Source organism: Ananas comosus, linkage group 24, assembly GCF_001540865.1.
Source record: "Ananas comosus cultivar F153 linkage group 24, ASM154086v1, whole genome shotgun sequence".
Taxonomy (NCBI): domain Eukaryota; kingdom Viridiplantae; phylum Streptophyta; class Magnoliopsida; order Poales; family Bromeliaceae; genus Ananas; species Ananas comosus.
This window is the reverse complement of record NC_033644.1, coordinates 1,690,916-1,709,098: the sequence shown is the minus strand read 5'-3', so window position 1 is coordinate 1,709,098 and position 18,183 is coordinate 1,690,916. Positions and strand designations below refer to the sequence as shown.

The window sequence follows — 18,183 nt, the reverse complement described above, 5'->3', positions numbered from 1 at the left end:
ACGAAACTGCCATAGTGATAGACTTACAAGGGACTTTTTTATAAAATAAAATAATTCTCTAAAATTTTAAAATTTACGAAATAACCCTCTCAAAATTTTATTTGAAAAACTAATCTTTCTTTCGCCACGTCGGCGCCACATCAGAATTTTTTTTAAAGGCGGTGAATCGTTCATCGCTTTCTTCTATTTCTTTCCCGCTTTCTCCCTTTTTTTAAAGTCGACGGTGAATCATTCACCGCCTTTCATTTATTTACTGTTTCTTTCTATATCCTATATATGTCACACCCCGGATTACTCGTTTTTTCGGGCTCACTAACAGACCCGCCGTATACATAAGTATTTTTCCTGTATACGAAGCAAAAAATAGAAGCACCCGTAACCATACAATACTACAAACAGTAGTACAGAGCAGCTAAAGAAATAAACCATATATATATATAAACTGTGGTTCAATACATACATGTAATCCAGGTATACAACTACTCGCTCTGGCGAGATATAACAACTGTATGTAAAGACCCAAAAACTACAACTACCTGTAGCTGGTGCTCCTCTAACTCTGCGACTTGTCTGGAAGGGCTCTAACTCGCAACGCCCTTACCACGATCAGTCTCGGTAGTAGCAGCAGCCGGAACAGAAGGCTCTGCAAAAACAGGGTAACAACGAGGCGTGAGAACTACTACAAAAAGTAGTTCTTAGTGGGTACCACCCTCGAACTCATCGGTCCACCGACTAAGTCTACAAGGATAAGCAGGAATAGTAAAGAAAGCTGGAACGAATTTACAACTAAATATCGCTATACTATCATGCTCTAACTCTTAACCCTCTGTAGAACTATGTCAACTCAGACCCAAACTCAAGTAAGGACTGTAATCATACCCGTCCCTGGGACTGTGAACACACCCGTCCCGCTTGGTTGCGACTATCCAGCTACCTCTACACTAACTAGTTCGTTGAGAGCAAGTCCAACCTGCACGAACGACACCAACGCAAACTCGCAAAGCCCGACTCCGAAGTAGCACTCGTGGGCGCTACCCAACCGAGTATGCAAGCGTATCTCTGTCGAGCTCAATCAGGCTCTAACAAGCCAAAGTCAAATAACTAGGGTCAAAACAGGTCTAGAAACCAAACCCACGTGCTCTCGGCACAATCTGAGACCAAAACAAGAATCTGGGTCCACCATCTACCCCGACGGCACCCGACAACCCGAAACAGCCTAGACTCTGCTGTAAAAATAAGCTCGGCATCCCAGCACGAGCGTAAAATGCATTCTAAACTACCCCGGATATCCACCGCGTTGAAACAGCGATGATACAATCAAAACACGGCTCCTAAAGCTAAATCAGGTAGTAGAATCATATGACGGGTCAAAACGCAATTTTCTCCTAAGATATTTCCAAGTCCAACATGAATAATGTAAATACTCATTTCAGCATGCTTCAATATTCATATTATAGCCAAGATGCTAATCAATGAATTAAGCATGATATACAAGAACCGAAAATCATACGCGTCGACTAAACATGCACTTAGGAGCGAAACCAATGATACACCCACCTTAATTGCTAATCCTGGCAGCAAAGAAGGGTCCCGAACCAATGCTAATCCCTGCTGGATCAACCAAAATCCTCCAACACCAGAAATCAAGCTATCTCCAAGCTCTACACATTGAATTCCATCAATTAACACTATTTCAGCACTAAGGCTTAATTTAATCTCAATTGCAATGTCAAAACTCACCTAACTACCTCCAAATTAGGTGAGGAAGGTCTCAAATCCAGTAAGTATAGAAGAATGATGTGTCTCAGGTCCAAAAGTCCACTGCCTACAAAGATAGCATCAAGAAAAGCTCAAAATCCTCAATTTCAGCTCAATATTGCCAGCAGTCTAGAAAAACGTGTAAACAACCAAGCTAACTTCAACCAAAATCTGTAATTCAGGGCTTTATGGATTTCTTTGGAAGTCTAGAATCCAATAAACCAAGTTTCACAGTGATCCGACCTCCCTACGTCGCGCACGAGCCAAAACACTAAAGGTCATCGCTGGAAATCTGCAGAGTCAGCACTCCACCACCTTACATTATTATTGGTTATGATTATTGTTTTTATATTGCTAATTTGTAGTTGAACCACGATAATTCTTCTGCAATTGTCTTTTAAAAATTTTAAACTATTTTGAAGCTTGAATTTCAGGTAATTAATTGGTCAATGTAGACGCCAAGACAATTGCGAACCTCTAATTGCCTCAACTTTCTCTAATCAAAGAACATATTATTAGATGACACTATAAACTGTAATGCTGTTGCCTGATTTCAAATGAAGATATAAAGACAATTCCTATAGAATAGAAAATTTTTTCTGTGAGAAATCTCAAATCTATGCTTATATTTCTTTTTAATATTTCAATTTGCCTACAACATAATTTTTTTAATACTGAATATTATTTCTTTCATCTCAGGAAACTGACCGCAGTTGGCTGCAACAGTTTCTCTGTTTTCAAGGATTTTTATCATTGATTTCTATTTGTTATTTTTTTTTGTAACTTCGATTATCTATCATATAAAGTTTTTTAAAAAATAATGTTGATATATCTTTGACTTAGGAATATGTTAACTATTGGTGGTTGTTCAGCCGTCATTTGGTTTTAAGTATATAAGTTTTTCTGTGCATAATTTTTCTATATAAACTTAGTTTGGTTTGCCTACTGCATATATATTCTTTAATAAATTTGAATTTTGCTTTCTTACCGTCGGCATGCTTTTGGTGGCTTCTGCGATCATTCGGTTTTGAATTTGTAAGCGTTTCTATTCATAACCCTTTTATATATATTAAGTTTAATTAACCTACTATATTCATATTTTTTTAGAAAAAAATAAAAATTACTATTAATCCTCTAATTTATGGATAAGAGAGCTATTCAAATTAAATGTGCCTGCTTATATATTTACAATAGAAAAATTAGTTCATTTCGCTAAATCTATGCTCCCTGACAACTAGGCAAAATTAATAACCAAGAAAAAAATATAGAAACATTCTCTAATTTAGGAATTAGTGAGATATTTAATTTTTTGGTTACCAATTATAGAGAGCTATTTAAAAAATTTCTATATAGTTTCAAATAAATGTTTTCACTTATTTTAATATTTACCTTTTTAATTTTAATTACTTTTTAATAGATTTTACAAATTTATTATATACGTTTTTTATTTCTTATGTTATTGACGATGATGAAAAATGAATAATTATATGATTATATATCAACAAATTTTTATATGATAAAACTGATCGGATAGCAATTGTACAATTGTTGCAACCATTGATTTCTCTCAACAATCGATGAAGTAACTATTGAGGTAATTTTTACTTTTCGGTACAATTCATTTTTGTAACAGTTAAAATGTATAAATTATCTTTATTGATTACTAATAAAATTTATTGAAGTCTAAGCCTAGAGTAAAATTAGAAGGAGCATCACCAGCATTAAAAGTATCAGCGGCAATACCAACTATGAAAACATAAGTAACTGTCAATTTTATGGTTTAGAATGTTATTCAATTTTTATTTTACATGTACACAATAGAAACAATTTTTTAATTTTCTTATGTTTGTACTCATTTTCTTTCTATGTAAGAAAAACAAATAAAAAAAAAAAAGGGTTGAAGATGCAGTAGAAACAACAGTAATAGAAGCAGAAATTTGAGCAACATCATATGCTCCTTTTAATTTATCCTTCTATTTTTCTTTTTATATTAATTTTGTAGCTTTTTCTGGTTCTTAGCTATTTTATTTTTTTAAAATCTTTGCTGGTTAGGTTCTGTAACTCTTCTTTTTATTAAGTGATTCTTTTGTTGTATCTTCATCTATTTTTTCTCGCTTTATTTTTTCTTATAGCTCTTTTGTTTTTTTTTTTCCAAATTATTTTTTTACTATTAAGTTCTACATATGTATTCTAATTAATTTTTTGTACCGCTGCACTTAATCTTCTACTATTATTATTTTTTTCTACTATAACTCTGGATTGCAAAAAAATATTATTATTTTACTTTGTTATTTCTGATTTGCTATTACTGTTACAGTACTTTTTTAGTATAATCAGCTATTATTATGCTTACTTTTCTTATTATTTTTACTATTCATTCTACTTCATTCTTTTCTTCTTATGTATTCCAAATATTTTTTTTACTATCTTTCATTTATTTAAATTTTTTTATACTTTTACTTACTTTTTAATTATTTTAATATTATTTTTATGCTTTCAGTTACGTTTTGATAAGATTTTCAAATTTAATGTATATGTTTTTACTTATTTACAGAGAATAAGTTTTAAAATTAGAATCAGAGGAAGAATAAAATCAAACAGTATAATTATGGAGGGAAAAAACTAGCAAAATTTGCAGTAAAAAAATCAAAGTTATATGTTGAATATTACAAAAATAAGTCGAAAAATGAGCAAAATTTGGTATTTTGAAAGATGAAAAAATAGTTTACGCTCTAAAACACAAAATTCAGTAGATATGATAAAAATTTATTATAATAATATTTTTCCGCAGCATCGCGCGGGTTACTGCGCTAGTAATCATAAGTTTTCGACCGTTGAATAAAAAAATATACAGTTAGAATAATAGCGATTTTACAAATTGAGCAGATGATTTGTGGAATAGTAAAATAAAAATAATTATAAAAATAAAATATTTTAAAAATTTATAAGTATAAAAAGAAGTATATATTATATAATAATCATAATAAGAGTGCAGTAGCTGGATAAATAATAATATTAATTAATTGAATTGTAAATATTAGCAGTCTGCCCTGAACGGCGCGTCCAGAAGTGCCAGCGGCGCAGCCAGGCCAGCAAACCATGGAGCGGTCGGCGATGGAGGGCATCGCGGCGCGGCTGTCTGCCATCCAGGGCCTCTACTTCCCAGGCGCCATCCACCGCGGCGGCGCCCCCGACCCCTCCTCCCTCCGCCACTCCGCCCTCCTCCACCTCCTCTCCCGCGACCCCCCTCTCTTCCTCGGTACGCTCCCCGCTCCCAACCCCTAACCCTAACCCTAACGCTAACCCTAACCCTAACTCTCTAAATCGAAACCTCTCCTCTTCTCGATCAGAGCGCTACGGCTCCGAGCTCACGGCCGAGGAGCTCGACGCGTTCGACGCCCTCGGCAACGACTACGAGGTGGCGTGGCACCTCGCGCGGCTTCGGCGGGTGCGGGAGACGCCTACGGTCCAGGAGACGCGGGCGCGGCTGGCGACGGTGAAGAACCGGCGGAGGGCGTACATGGAGCGGCTGGTGCGCGGTGGGGAGTACTTCTCCGAGGAGGCGATGCGGGAGCGGGAGCCGTACCTCCACCATGAGTATCTGGGGCAGTTCCAGGACCCCGCGGGGCGGGCGATGTCCCGGCCCGGTGAGCGGTGGTTGGAGACGCTGCTGCGGCGCTGCGAGGAGGCGGCGATCGTCGAGAAGATCAGAGGCGAGCAGCAGAGGCGAGGCGTCGATAGGAGAGAGTGGGTCGGTGGGTGCGCAAGGGAAGAGGAGGAAGAAGAGGAGGAGGAGGAAGAAGAAGAGGAGGAGGAGGAAGAGGAAGAGGAAGAAGCAGCAAAGGTACTATTTCTTAAGCCTACACAAGCATACCATTTTTGAAGTTATTATGTTATTCTATTGGACAAAATTTGTATGTCTAGATTTTTAGATAAAAGGGAATTACCTTGTTGAGAATCAAAGAACACACGATTCGGGAATTCGATTGTTTAAAATCACCGACCATTTTGTCGGACTAAAAATGAACTTAGCGAGAAGTTTGCATGAATTCATCATGTTCGGATTTGGGACGCAACTCAATATTCATGTCCATGCCTGACGCATTCATTATGACCTGCTAATGGCATCGCCAAGTAGTACAGAAGTACAGAACCTTGCTTTTATGGGTCTCCTAATTTTTAAGAGTTCAAATCTTACTAATTCTTTATCTTTTAGGCAGCATGCACCATTACTATAGGATTGATGAGAAAGAAGGGCTCAGCTCAAGAACTAGTCATCCTTTTAACTTCAACTGATTTAGCATTTAAAACTTTTGACTTAGGAGTGTGGGCTTAGCCCTATTGACCCTGATGATTTTAAGGCAACTGCACCGACTTTCGATTGATTAATCAACAAAATTGCTACAAGATTTAATATGATATTAGTATATTATGCTTTCTTTGATTAGCTCTCTTATGTTTTTATGTCTTACAATTATGCGGTCATTTATGCTTAGCTCAAAAGATTTTTATAAGAGGTAAAGGATGTTTACTAATTAGAACATCACGGAGGAATCGTCTTAGCCACTTAGTGACGGTTTTTCTGAGCGGAACAAACTCAAACTCCAATTATACGTATAGGGGCTGTTTAGTTTGGTGTAAGTGGAGGGGTGGAACTCAAGTTCCATCACTTCCGGTGTTTGTTTTGTTGTAAATAAAAAAAAATATATATAATTCAAGTTACGTTAAACCTCCACTTCACCTACTCTTGAGTCTTGACTTCTCTCTCTAGAGTACCGAACTCAAGTTCCACCACACTCAAGTTTCTCCAAAAAATTTATTAAATATTAAAACCGATACTCTATTTCCTTTAGAACAGGTTAGAGTTTTTTTTTTTTTTTTTTTTTTTTTTTACAATGGTTTAAGATTATTTCCAAACAATAATGAGGAATTTAATTATTTAATAGGTTGGATTTTATAGGGATAAATTTATCACTATATTTAGGAGATAATGAGACCCACTTACATACATCAAAACAAACAATGTAACTCAAAAAACTAAATTCATCAACATCAAGTTACACCAAAACAAATAGAAGAAGTGATTGAATTCAACTTTTAGACTGTACGAGTTACGTCAAAACAACACCATTGCGCTTTAGTATGTTAGTTATAGCGATTCGTCAATCCAAACGCACCCATATTAACTAATGTTTATCTAGTTAATTTTGGGGAGATGGCTTCTTTTAAAAGAAAAACACACTGATAATTGTAGGATCTATATGATCTTCTAAAATTGCAGGAGGACTGTTAAAATAGTTAGCATAGGACTTGCTATTTTGGTTGCATAACCATTTTGCTGTAGTGTTATCCTGTGTTCTCTCTTTTGTTGCTAATTTATCATCTGTCCAGCTAATGAGGTATGGTAAAAATTAGTAGAACTAATAAGCATCTTGTGATTTGTAAATAGCTAATAGTAGAAACAAAATTATGTTAGTTATTTCTATGCACAACTTAAGGAGAATTTACGGGATCAAGGTCGAATGTAGCCTCACATATTAAAAAAAGAAATACTAAAGTCCTTTGTTAAATACGAAAAAAGATTGTGAATTCCAAATTGTATTCTGAACCAATCAAAGAAAACTAAAGAGACTAGGAAAGAAGATGAAAGTGTGCTTTCATAGCCCTCACAATTAATGGTTCTTGTCAATATTAATTGTTCTTGTCAAAGTTCCTTTGCAATTAGGAAATATGACATTCTGTAATGAGGAGCAATTCAAATCAAATTGAAATGTGGGCCAAATATTCCCTCTGAAACTTCGTTGTCTCTGTATGTCGCATGCAAATGTGCCATTTGGTCCTCCTAAAATTAGTTGTAGACAAGGCGGTCCAAGATTATTAATGTAAGTGTTTGAGGAAAAGTGTAGAAACAGTGTTCACCAAAGTGAGAAGGCGATAGATTATTAGTCAAGCCAAAATGCATGACAAGAAGCCCATGGTGACTATTATGTGTCCAAAAAACCATCTTGTGCGTGTATAGTATGGTACCCAGAGTTGGACTTGAACCTCACATTCACTGTTAGCGGAACCTGGAATAATGTGGACAGAATGATCATGAGTGTGGTGGGGAGCTAATCCCTTGAGCTTGGAGATGATACAGAGAAGTCTTGCAAAATAGTAGTCAAACACTTTTACTGCGGTGAGTCCCAGTCTTCTGAATATATTGGTCTGCTCGGAACCATCTTAAATCTGTAAAATGGTTGTCCAATTTGTTTCTTGCTGTTGTAGAGAAGTAGATCTTTTTCCTTTTATTTTTTAATTCTAGATTTATTTTAGGTCTGAAGGTTGATAACTGTCCATATATAGAATCCTTGTTATATCCCAACTCATGCTTGCAATGTTTTGCATTTAATTTATCAGTTATCCCAATATTTTCAATCTATTTTGAATGAGAGTGAGTGCAAGGCTAAAGTAGATGCAATTTAAGATGCAGTTTGGCAAATGAAGAAAGAGAAGAAACTGCAGGTGTGTTTTTTGTAATTTAGCCTAGAAACGAAGAATCGTACTATTCAAGCAGATAGGAGGAGTTTGTCCAAGTTCTAAAGGATATAAATTAATTGAAACAAGTTTGGTAAAAAGCATTTAATGCCTAAATCAAGAATGGCGAACTGATTATCAGATGGAAATCCCTAGGTTGTTCAATTTAAACATTATTTTTGTCGAGTTGATGGCTTGATGCAAAGGGAAAGGGCATCCTAAATCTGTTAGTTTTGCCTGTAGAAATACTTAGATCATATTTGATGACATATAACTCCAACCAAGAAATTTTGTGTTGCTTCTTTGAGTCTTTCCAGTACTCGATGTCAGGACATAATAAAAAATGTAAATTTAGCTTAGAAACATTCATGGTTTGGTGTGTCTCTCTTCCTCAAAAGAACTTTGTGGGAACCATTTCTTTTATTAAGACAATGATAGCATCTTGTATACATAATATGTTTAATGGAATAAAGACATCCAAATTTTGGTTGTCATGAATCTGAGGACGTTTCTTTGTCGTACTATTTTTACCTTTCAGTTAATGATAGCAGGTCATATGTTTATATCTATCAAGGATTATAGTGAATTATGATCTGTCATATTTAATGGAGGGTTAAAATATATAGATAGTCTCTGTACATTTGTGACTATAGTGATATGGATAGTCCATGTACTTTTGTGAATATAGCGACTTAGTTCCTAAACTTTACAGTTAGGCATTTCAGTCACCAAACTTTCCCATGTAGTCAATCCATGTCCCAAATTTGTATATTTTTAATTCATCTTGAGGACTGAATTATTCAAAGTAAAAAAGTTAGAGGTCCTAATCACTGTATCATGAAAGTATAGCGACTCTTCCATGCATCTTGTCCTTTTGATGCATGACTAGAGTTAACATTGCCAAAAAAAACCATAGTACAGCGTGTGCCTTTCGGATTTTTCTCTCCATGTAAATCCTTGTGATTTTCCTTTTTTGTTCAAACATCTGTTTTGATGATACCTAAATTGTTGAAGAACAGAGTAGTGATTATCATCAAGCCCACAATAATATATTTATAAATTTGAGAAATATTGTCTATATAGTGTCCGGATTTTGCGTCGTTTGCATATTATATGTGTTCGTTTACCTTGCACATGCCTATTTAATTCAAGGAATGTCATGTTGATATTGCATGACATGTCTCACCATATTCTGTGCTCCTGGCCACGTCGTTATAGATTAAAATGGTTTATCTTAAGGAAAATAAGTGATTTGCATCCAATAATTATGAGTGCTTGCAGATCAAATTTAGTATTTCTTTACGGTAATCTTAGTTAGAGAAGAGCAATCAAACTGTTTGTCATGAAACGGGCGGAGCATCATTCATATTTAACTGGTTGAAGAGAAAGGATAGTAAGATAGTTCCACATCAGGAAATAGTGAAGGTGATTAAAGATTCCTTTGTAACTACAAAATGACTATGAGCAGCAGATGTGCGACGGCAATAGTTTCTGAGGTTTGGGCTACATGTTTATAGGCTCCTGTTTATTCAGAATTAGTTGTTAATGTGTAATTGTAGAGGATCGCCTGGATGTGTTGGGATTTTGAACTTAAGCTGCGTAGCCATGTTACCTGTTTTGGGTAGCAATTGGCAATTCGTCTTTGTAAATAGCAGCCAGCAATTTATTTTTGTCAAATATTGTAGATAGGACGACTCTGTAAGCTGTCAGCCATTCTTCTCAATTTTCTTTTAAAGATCCTTTTGAGTCTATTTTGCTTACTGATTTATAAATGTCAATTATAGTTCGACGCGCATTCATTGTGGGCATGGGCTATTTTTTACTGTGCTTGCCTCTCCGGCTATATTCAAAGCTTCTGTTTGGTATTTTCGGATTAGCACGGCGACTTGTTCGTTGATGCTTTTTGGCTGGCGAATACGTAGAAATGTTTCTTAACAAAGAAAACTTTGTGCTGCTTGCTGTGTACAGATGCCTCTTGACGAGGGGCGGGAATCAAACACCGGTGGCGCCGAGGGTGAGGCTACGGAGGACTTCCAGCAGACATTATCTGGAGAAGAGATGCAGGATCAGCTGGAGCAGTTCACGCTGATAATGCAGCAGAAGTTCCTGGCAGGAGAAGACACGGAGCATTTCGACTATTCCCAGATCGACAACGATGAACGACTGGACGATCATTGGGTCAGGGAAGCAAACTATGACGCCGAGGAGAAATACTTCGAGGAAGATTAGCTTCAGCACTGTAACTCTGCCCTTCTCGATCATCGTCTTATCTCTTCTCTCTTCTCTTTTCTGAAACTGCATAAGAGTTGTAGAAATTTCTGTTCCCTGTACAAAACGTTTCTTTCTAGCTTTTAAATGTTAACAGCCGTTCAAATGATTTCTTGGGTTTCTTTGAGTTGTGAAGGTGTTTTTGGATACTCAGGGCTTTATCGGCCATACTGTAGGATACAGTACTATTTGATGAAGTGTTGTTTAAGAAGTGCTGTTAAAAAAGCACTACACAAAAAATTGTGTCGATAGATCCTTCCTATAGCAGAATCGAAAATTCAATATGATGTTAAGATTCAGTAAAAACCTTCAAGATATATTGAAATAGACCTTTAAAATTCACAGGTGCTATGAATTATACGGCTCGCCAAACTGTGTTAATAAGAACTCATTAAGAAGATCCTCAACCAAGTATGGTTGTCCTACCCCTGTATGGGAGTAAATATTTCTTTCATAATCTGCTTTGCCTAAAAACTCACTTAAGGCCTGTCACCCTGAATGCGCCCCCACAAATTTTTTTTTTCTTTCTATTTTTTATACAAATTTGAATTGAATGTAATTAAATTTTATTAGTTCAATTAAATAAAATGTAAAATAATGAAATTTTATTAGTTTAATTAAAAGCAACTATTTTTCACATTATATGTATATTAGGAATAACTAATATTTAAAACTCAAATAATATTCGAAAAAAAAATTCTACAATTTAAATCTTTATTCAGGGCATATTATGAAGCGAATTAATTTTTCATCATCTTTCTCTCCGAATCCTCCGCAGATCATAAAAAAGACTTCATTTACTGCCTAAATTTACTATTATCTTTCAAATATTTTCCCTTTTGGAGTAGATTGGGACAGAAGCTCCGCCAAACCAGATTCATTTGGATTCCTAACACTAACCATCCAGTTTTAAATCGAAAAAAACTATAATTTATTGACATGCAGAGATTGAACTTATCAAATATGAGGAATGACAAATAAATATAGAGTGCGTGGATGGACTAATGGGTGAGGTATATGCAAAATATTTTAGAGCCATAAAAAAAACTCAAATTAGAAGAATTGAAAGGTAAGATAGTGAATTCAAAATTTGCAAATACTAGTCTTAATTTGTTCCATATTGTTGTTATCTCTTCAATTTTTTTTCAAGCAGGAATTCTATGTGGAAGTGTTGGGAGAAAATATGTAGGAGTCCTGTTTGCTGGCATATCTAGCTAGCTACATATAATTATGTTAAAAAAAATTAAAAAATAACAGCAAAGCCAAACAAGATCGTGAATAGTCAATTTTATATTAGCCCAAAAGTTGATATTAGTTTAGCATATTTTTACCAAGAAAAATAGTTGAGCGCTTTAGAAATCAATTCAATTGCTATAAAATGGTGGTAGGAATCTTCAAAATTTTTGACGCAAATTTTCACTATCATCGGAGAGCTTCTGAAAAGCTAAACTTTATCAAAGGTCTGTATAATATTGAAAGCCGATTAGCTAAAGCTATTGGCATCAATAAAGTACAGTGAAATTATATAAAGATCGAGATGTTTTTTCATTTTTCGATGAAACTGCAAATATTAATTGTATTCTAATCAAATCGTTACGATCGACATGACATGTTGTTATTTATAAAAACAATTCATCACACTTTCTCACAATATATTGGGGCCCATTTGGCCCGATATAATTAGAACTGTAGTTAAAAATGTAGTAGATATAATTACATATATCTAAATTTGGTTAATGTAGTAGAAAACAGTGCAATTATAAATAATTTCTTTGATTTCATGCAATGAAAAAGTATATTTTTAAAATTTTATTATTTTATATATATATATATATATATATATATATATATGTATATATGAAGATTTAGAAGATACGTTTGTTTTTTTGTTTATGATTACTCATTCCAAGTGGTTGTAGTTGAAAATGCGACAAATTTGGACATAATTCTAAGATCTGCAGTTGGGCCTTCTCACGCAATTCCAACTAAATTTAAATGCATAAACTAAACATCAGAATTAAATTTGTATGCAGATATAATTATAATAACTACAATATAACCAAACAAGTAAACATGGAGTTAAGAATAAGTAGGACCCTTTCCTACTAGCTTTAGCTGTGCGAAGTAAAAGGATTTTCACACGTGAAACTCACCAAACTTGTTCCATTTGGGACACGTGTGATTTGCGAGAACAGTTGATGTTAAATGTGGCCCAATTCCAAATTTGTCATCCCCAAAACTGCTTCGCCCAAAAGCTCCTGCCGCAAGTGTACAAGGGTCCATTTAGCACGAGCAGGCACCTGGTACCTTGTGTCAAAATCATGCGTTTTTTTTTTTTTTTTTTTCCTTCTAAAGTTGCCTGCCTGTAGGGCACCCATTCCTAGAGTTCGACAATCCAGCTCACTGTTCGCGAGTCAGCTCGTATTCGACTTGAAACAAGCTTATGATTAATCGTTTGTTTAATAACAAAGCGCCGAACACGAACTGGAGTCAGCTCACTTGTTCGTGTTCGGCTCGATATTGCTTTTTTCCCTCTAAAGATGCCTGCCCGGAGGGCACCCATTCCTAAAGTTTGACAATCCAGTTCGTTGTTCGCGAGTCAGCTCGTGTTCAACTTTAAATGAGCTCGAGAATGATCATTTGTTTAATAAACAAGCCGAATACGAGCTGCAGCCAGCTCATTCGTGTTCGGTTCAATATTGCTCGAATATATATATATATATATATATAGAGAGAGAGAGAGAGAGAGAGAGAGAGAGAGAGAGAGAGAGAGAGAGAGAGAGAGAGAGAGAGAGAGAGAGTTGGATTGGACTACTATTAGTAGCAAAATTCCATTGTTGCTACCAGTTTTTTAGCCTTTGGATCAACTCTTTTTATTATTTCTAACCATTGGATTAAATACTATAACCCAGTGGGGACCACGCAACCCTAGGGGGACCACTCAACTCTAACCGACTAATATCATCCCGACCCTATAATTTTTCATTCAAGGATTAAAAACTTGATAGCAAAAATAGTGTTTTACTATTAATAGTATTCCAGCCTAATTTTATATATATATATATAGGGGTGAGGTAGAATACTTCTAGAAGTATTAATCCATTGTTACCTCTAACTTTTTCGTATTCAAATCAATCCTTTTAATTGCTACTAGCCTTTACATCAATACCGTTTTACTATTTAGATCATAAAAGGCTTTATATTTTGTGAATTTTAATTATTAGATTAAGATTAATTCTAATTTTTTTTTTTTCAATATTTTATCAAGTAATAGAGTTGACAATTTAACTTACTGTTCGCTTAATAAACAAGCCATTACTAAACAAGCCGAACGTGAGCTGAATTTTTCAGCTTGATTTTTTAAACGAGTCAGCTCGTGTTCAGCTCGTTAATAGCCCTACATAAAACTTACTTAACTTATGTACTATTCTGACAATGACCACCTAAACTTTAAGCTATTCAATTTTATAAAGCTTTCAATTATTTTGATTTGAACCATTTGGTGATATTTTAGGTAGATATTTGCATGCATTGTATGTTTTAATTGAAAAGTAGTCATCTGAACCGTATGACATACTCTACAACACAGTCAAATTATAACGTGAAAAAACAATCATAAAATGACTTAAATCAAATAAATAAAAATATTTACACAATAAAATTAAAACTTTTAAAGATTAGATAGTCATATCAAATGGGTTTATATTTGTAATACCTATGGTCTACAAAACTCAAAAATAGACATCATAAAACCCTAAGTTTAAATCTAAATTTAGTAATTTCAAATATGCATTACCACACTTTAAAAGGCTTAATTATATATTGAATAATTTCTACTTCAATAAAGCTATAAACCAACACTCTTTTATGCACCCACTATCCATGGTCAGATGCAGATGTAGCCACACTCTTTGGTGTCATTCCATAATTAATTGATTGTGAGGTAAAGTGTCCTCATTTTCTTTCTCCTCAAAACATCAACTCTATTTTTATCTATCTTAGATATTTTCAATCATGTTTTTTTTTTTTTTTTTTTTTTTTTTTTCCTTTTTTCCAATTTAGGTTATAGAAACTGAAGTGTGTTGGATGATCATGCAACGACTCGACCTTCATCTAATATTCAGTTTTGACACAAAATATAATGATTCTGTCTACTAGCAATAATAACTCAGGTCCAAACCACCAGCCCAAAATACTTTAGCTCAGTTATTGTGTTTAGCTCATTCAAGTTTATATACTTCACACCTAGCCATAGCTATCCAATGTGGGTCTATCTCAAGCCTCGGAATGTCACAAATCGTAGCTCCGTGGGTGCTTCTTTTCACAATAGTTATGCAAAATATTTATTTGAATTTAAATTGAGGTCTATCCTGACCTTGAGTTTCACTTTAAATTGAATTTCTAACTTCTTAGATCATTATTTTTAGATTATTTATCTGGATATAATAGAATCATCAGAAAAGTAAGATATACGTACGGTCATGATAGAAAGTTTAGGGAATAGCTTTTCAGTGCACTCTTTTATCTGAAACAAACTCTTAAAAAGTAAAATTATCTTTTGAAAAACTTTGAAAATAAAGTATTATCTTAGATGCAATTTTTTTTTCTTATTATCTAACGTAAAACGTACCAGAATTGTTAGGAAGTTCTAGGCCAAGCTCATCCCCACACGAGTCAAAGAACGTGATATATCTAATGAAACACATTCAATCTGAAAACCTAAGCCTCTTAAGCTGAGCATACTAGCATGTATTAGCTCTTTTACTCTCTTATAATTATCCGACATGGAGTAATTCATATGTGAACTCTCAACAAGAACAAGTTTTTTCTTCACCATTATTTGAATAAATATTTATCATAATTGCTATTGAATATGAAGTGCATAATACAGAGGAAAAAACATTCTTTATAACAATTATACTATGTAAGGTATATATTAAATCAATCCTATTGTACTATAGGAGATAGTGAAAGGCCTAATAATAAGACAATATTATAATTTCACATTAAAATAATATTTAAAATAATTTTGATTTTGCATTTTGCGCAACATAAAACTCTTCAATGGGATATTGTTATCACGACATAACTGTTGCAAGCAAAATTTGAGCGTAAATTTTACACCTCTTATTTAAGAATCACTTTATTCACACTGATCTTATCAATTTTTTAATATTAAAAGCCTATCCTCCTATCGAAGGATTACTTTATTCACGCTAATATTATTAATCTCTTTCTTTAATATTATAAATTTAGAAGAGATATCTAAATCTCCTAATAGGTGAAATATAAAATTTATACTCATTTTTTTAATATATATGTAACATTCCTCCTTTTAGAAAGGGTATTTATTAGGTGCAGCTCCTTGCAATAAACTTTTATTTATTATTTTTGCTGTTTATTAGTAACAAAAAATGTATATCCTTCTAGAGTTAAGCTCCTTTGTTTTTAAAAGCAGGAGAGCTCAACGTGTTTATAGTTTTTTAACCACCAATTATCACCTTAAGTCTATATAATCCTAATAAAATGACATATCATTAATATTTTTATACGGATCTTGAAGTGATCAAACAGCTAATTAAAAAATCATAAGCGCAAATACTACTTACTATGTTTTTAAAAGCACATGTGCTCAACTCTATTATTCTTCTAATCATACTTCTTGGGCACAAAAATGTTGGAAATTAAAGAGGGTCCCTCCCAAAAAGTTATTTTGTTATTGCATCGCATCAATTGGATCCTCTAAGCCACTCTTTTTTTACCTTTTCGGCGCGTCGAACCCTCCCCATGCACCCATATTTTTGCCCCCCCACGTATCATGCACATGCACATGCACAAGCTATATATATCTATACACACACATCATCTTCTACAAAGTGTACAACATATTGTTTCAAGTACAAAATAGAATCTAATTAAGTAGAATAAAAGATGAAGCTTTGTGTATGGAGAGGTTGGTCCTCACCAACTTCTCTATCATCTCACCATTGCTCATCTCCACTGATCAAGTGTTCCTCCTCCCCTTCGGGTCCGTCGACACTCCGCGGCCGCTCCACCGCGAGGATCGGGAGGCGGTGGGCGGAGTACCAAGGCGCCGACGACTGGGCCCGCCTCCTCGACCCGCTCGACGACACCCTCCGCCGTGAGATCCTCCGCTACGGCGAATTTGTCCGTGCCGCCTACTCCGCCTTCGACACCGACCCCTGCTCCCCGTCCTACGCCGCCTGCCGCTTCCCCAAGCACTCCCTCCTCCGCCGCGCAGGCCTGTCCCGCACCGGCTACCGCGTCACGCGCCACCTCCACGCCACGACTGCCGCAGCAGTTCCTCGATGGATAGCCGATGCCGGAGCCCCCTCGGCGCTCTCGCGGCGGTCGAGCTGGATCGGGTACATCGCGGCCTGCAGGGACGAGGCCGAAATCGCCCGGCTCGGCCGCCGCGACGTCGTTATCGCGCTCCGCGGCACCGCCACCTTCCTTGAGTGGATCGAGAACTCCCAAACTTCTCTCACTGGCTTGGATGGCTGCACTTCCGACAATGTGTCGGAGCCGATGGTGGAGCGCGGTTTCTGGAACCTCTTCACGACCGCAGTCGCTCCGCATGGCAGCCTGCGGGCGCAGGTGCGCGAGGAGGTGGGACGGATCGTCGACGCGGCGGCGGCGACTGCGACAGCGGATGCGTACCCGTTGAGCTTCACGGTGACCGGGCACAGCCTCGGCGCCGCACTCGCGGTGCTCGCTGCGCACGACATTGCCGACACTTTTTGCCGGGGCAGCAGTGACCGCAAGGCGATGGTGACGGCGATATCGTTCGGCGGACCGCGGATCGGGAACGAGGGGTTCCGGCGGAGGGTGGAGGGGAGTGGGTGCAAGGTGCTGCGGATAGTGAACGCCGGCGATGTCGTGACCAAAGTGCCGGGCTTCGTGGTGGAATCGGAGGACGACGGCGGCGGCAGGTGGTGGCGGAGGGCGACGACGGCACTGGGGTGGGCGTACGCCGACGTCGGACGGGAGCTGCGGCTGCGAGGAGGCGGCGGCGGCGGCCGGGGGTCGGCCAACCTGGTGGAATGCCATGACCTCGGATTGTACCTTGACCAAGTCAACCAGCTAGGTGCCACGTGTCATTAATTCATTGGCAGTCGCATTGTCACGTGGCTCATAGAGCTTAGTGTTGAGTTTGACCTTTTTGACCGTTAGAAGAGCTTCATGGAGCCAGGATTTTTGAGCTTCATGATCATCTGATAAAAAGTAGCAATTATTTCGAAATTAAAGGCACGTATACAATTAATTAATTTATTACTTTTAAGAAATATGTATATGTGTGATGTTGTAGCATATTCTTGTTCGTGAAATTTACAATTTTTTTTTTTTTTTCTAATAAGCTAAGATGCAACTTTGAAATTGTCTAGTTGCTGCAATTCACGAAAGGCATATATATATATATATATATATATATATATAATATATATATATATAGTGCACAGTTACTCTATATCGGACTATATAATTTCGAAGTCTTTTAATTTTTAGAATTGCAAGTATCCGCCATGAAAAAAGTTCACAGTCGTAAACGATATAGTACTCTTTCAAACCTTTGCAAAGAAAGTTTGTAGGATTTATTTTCAAGAATATTATTTTAAACAT

At 36.2% G+C, this 18,183-nt stretch overlaps 2 protein-coding genes across 2 annotated transcripts in view; both read left to right on the top strand.

Moving 5' to 3' along the window:
* LOC109728537 (coiled-coil domain-containing protein 97) lies at positions 4,769-10,662 on the top strand. Its single transcript, XM_020258957.1, has 3 exons — positions 4,769-5,017; positions 5,109-5,602; positions 10,243-10,662. Exons 1-3 carry the CDS (start codon positions 4,858-4,860, stop codon positions 10,501-10,503), a joined length of 915 nt encoding a protein of 304 aa, XP_020114546.1. The 5' UTR covers positions 4,769-4,857; the 3' UTR covers positions 10,504-10,662.
* The window catches only part of LOC109728510 (phospholipase A(1) DAD1, chloroplastic-like), a 7,932-nt gene continuing 6,222 nt past the window's right edge, over positions 16,474-18,183 (top strand). The window contains exon 1 of the mRNA XM_020258923.1: positions 16,474-17,650. Within this exon, the coding sequence (XP_020114512.1) occupies positions 16,474-17,650 (1,177 nt within the window). The remainder of the gene's footprint in view (positions 17,651-18,183) is intronic.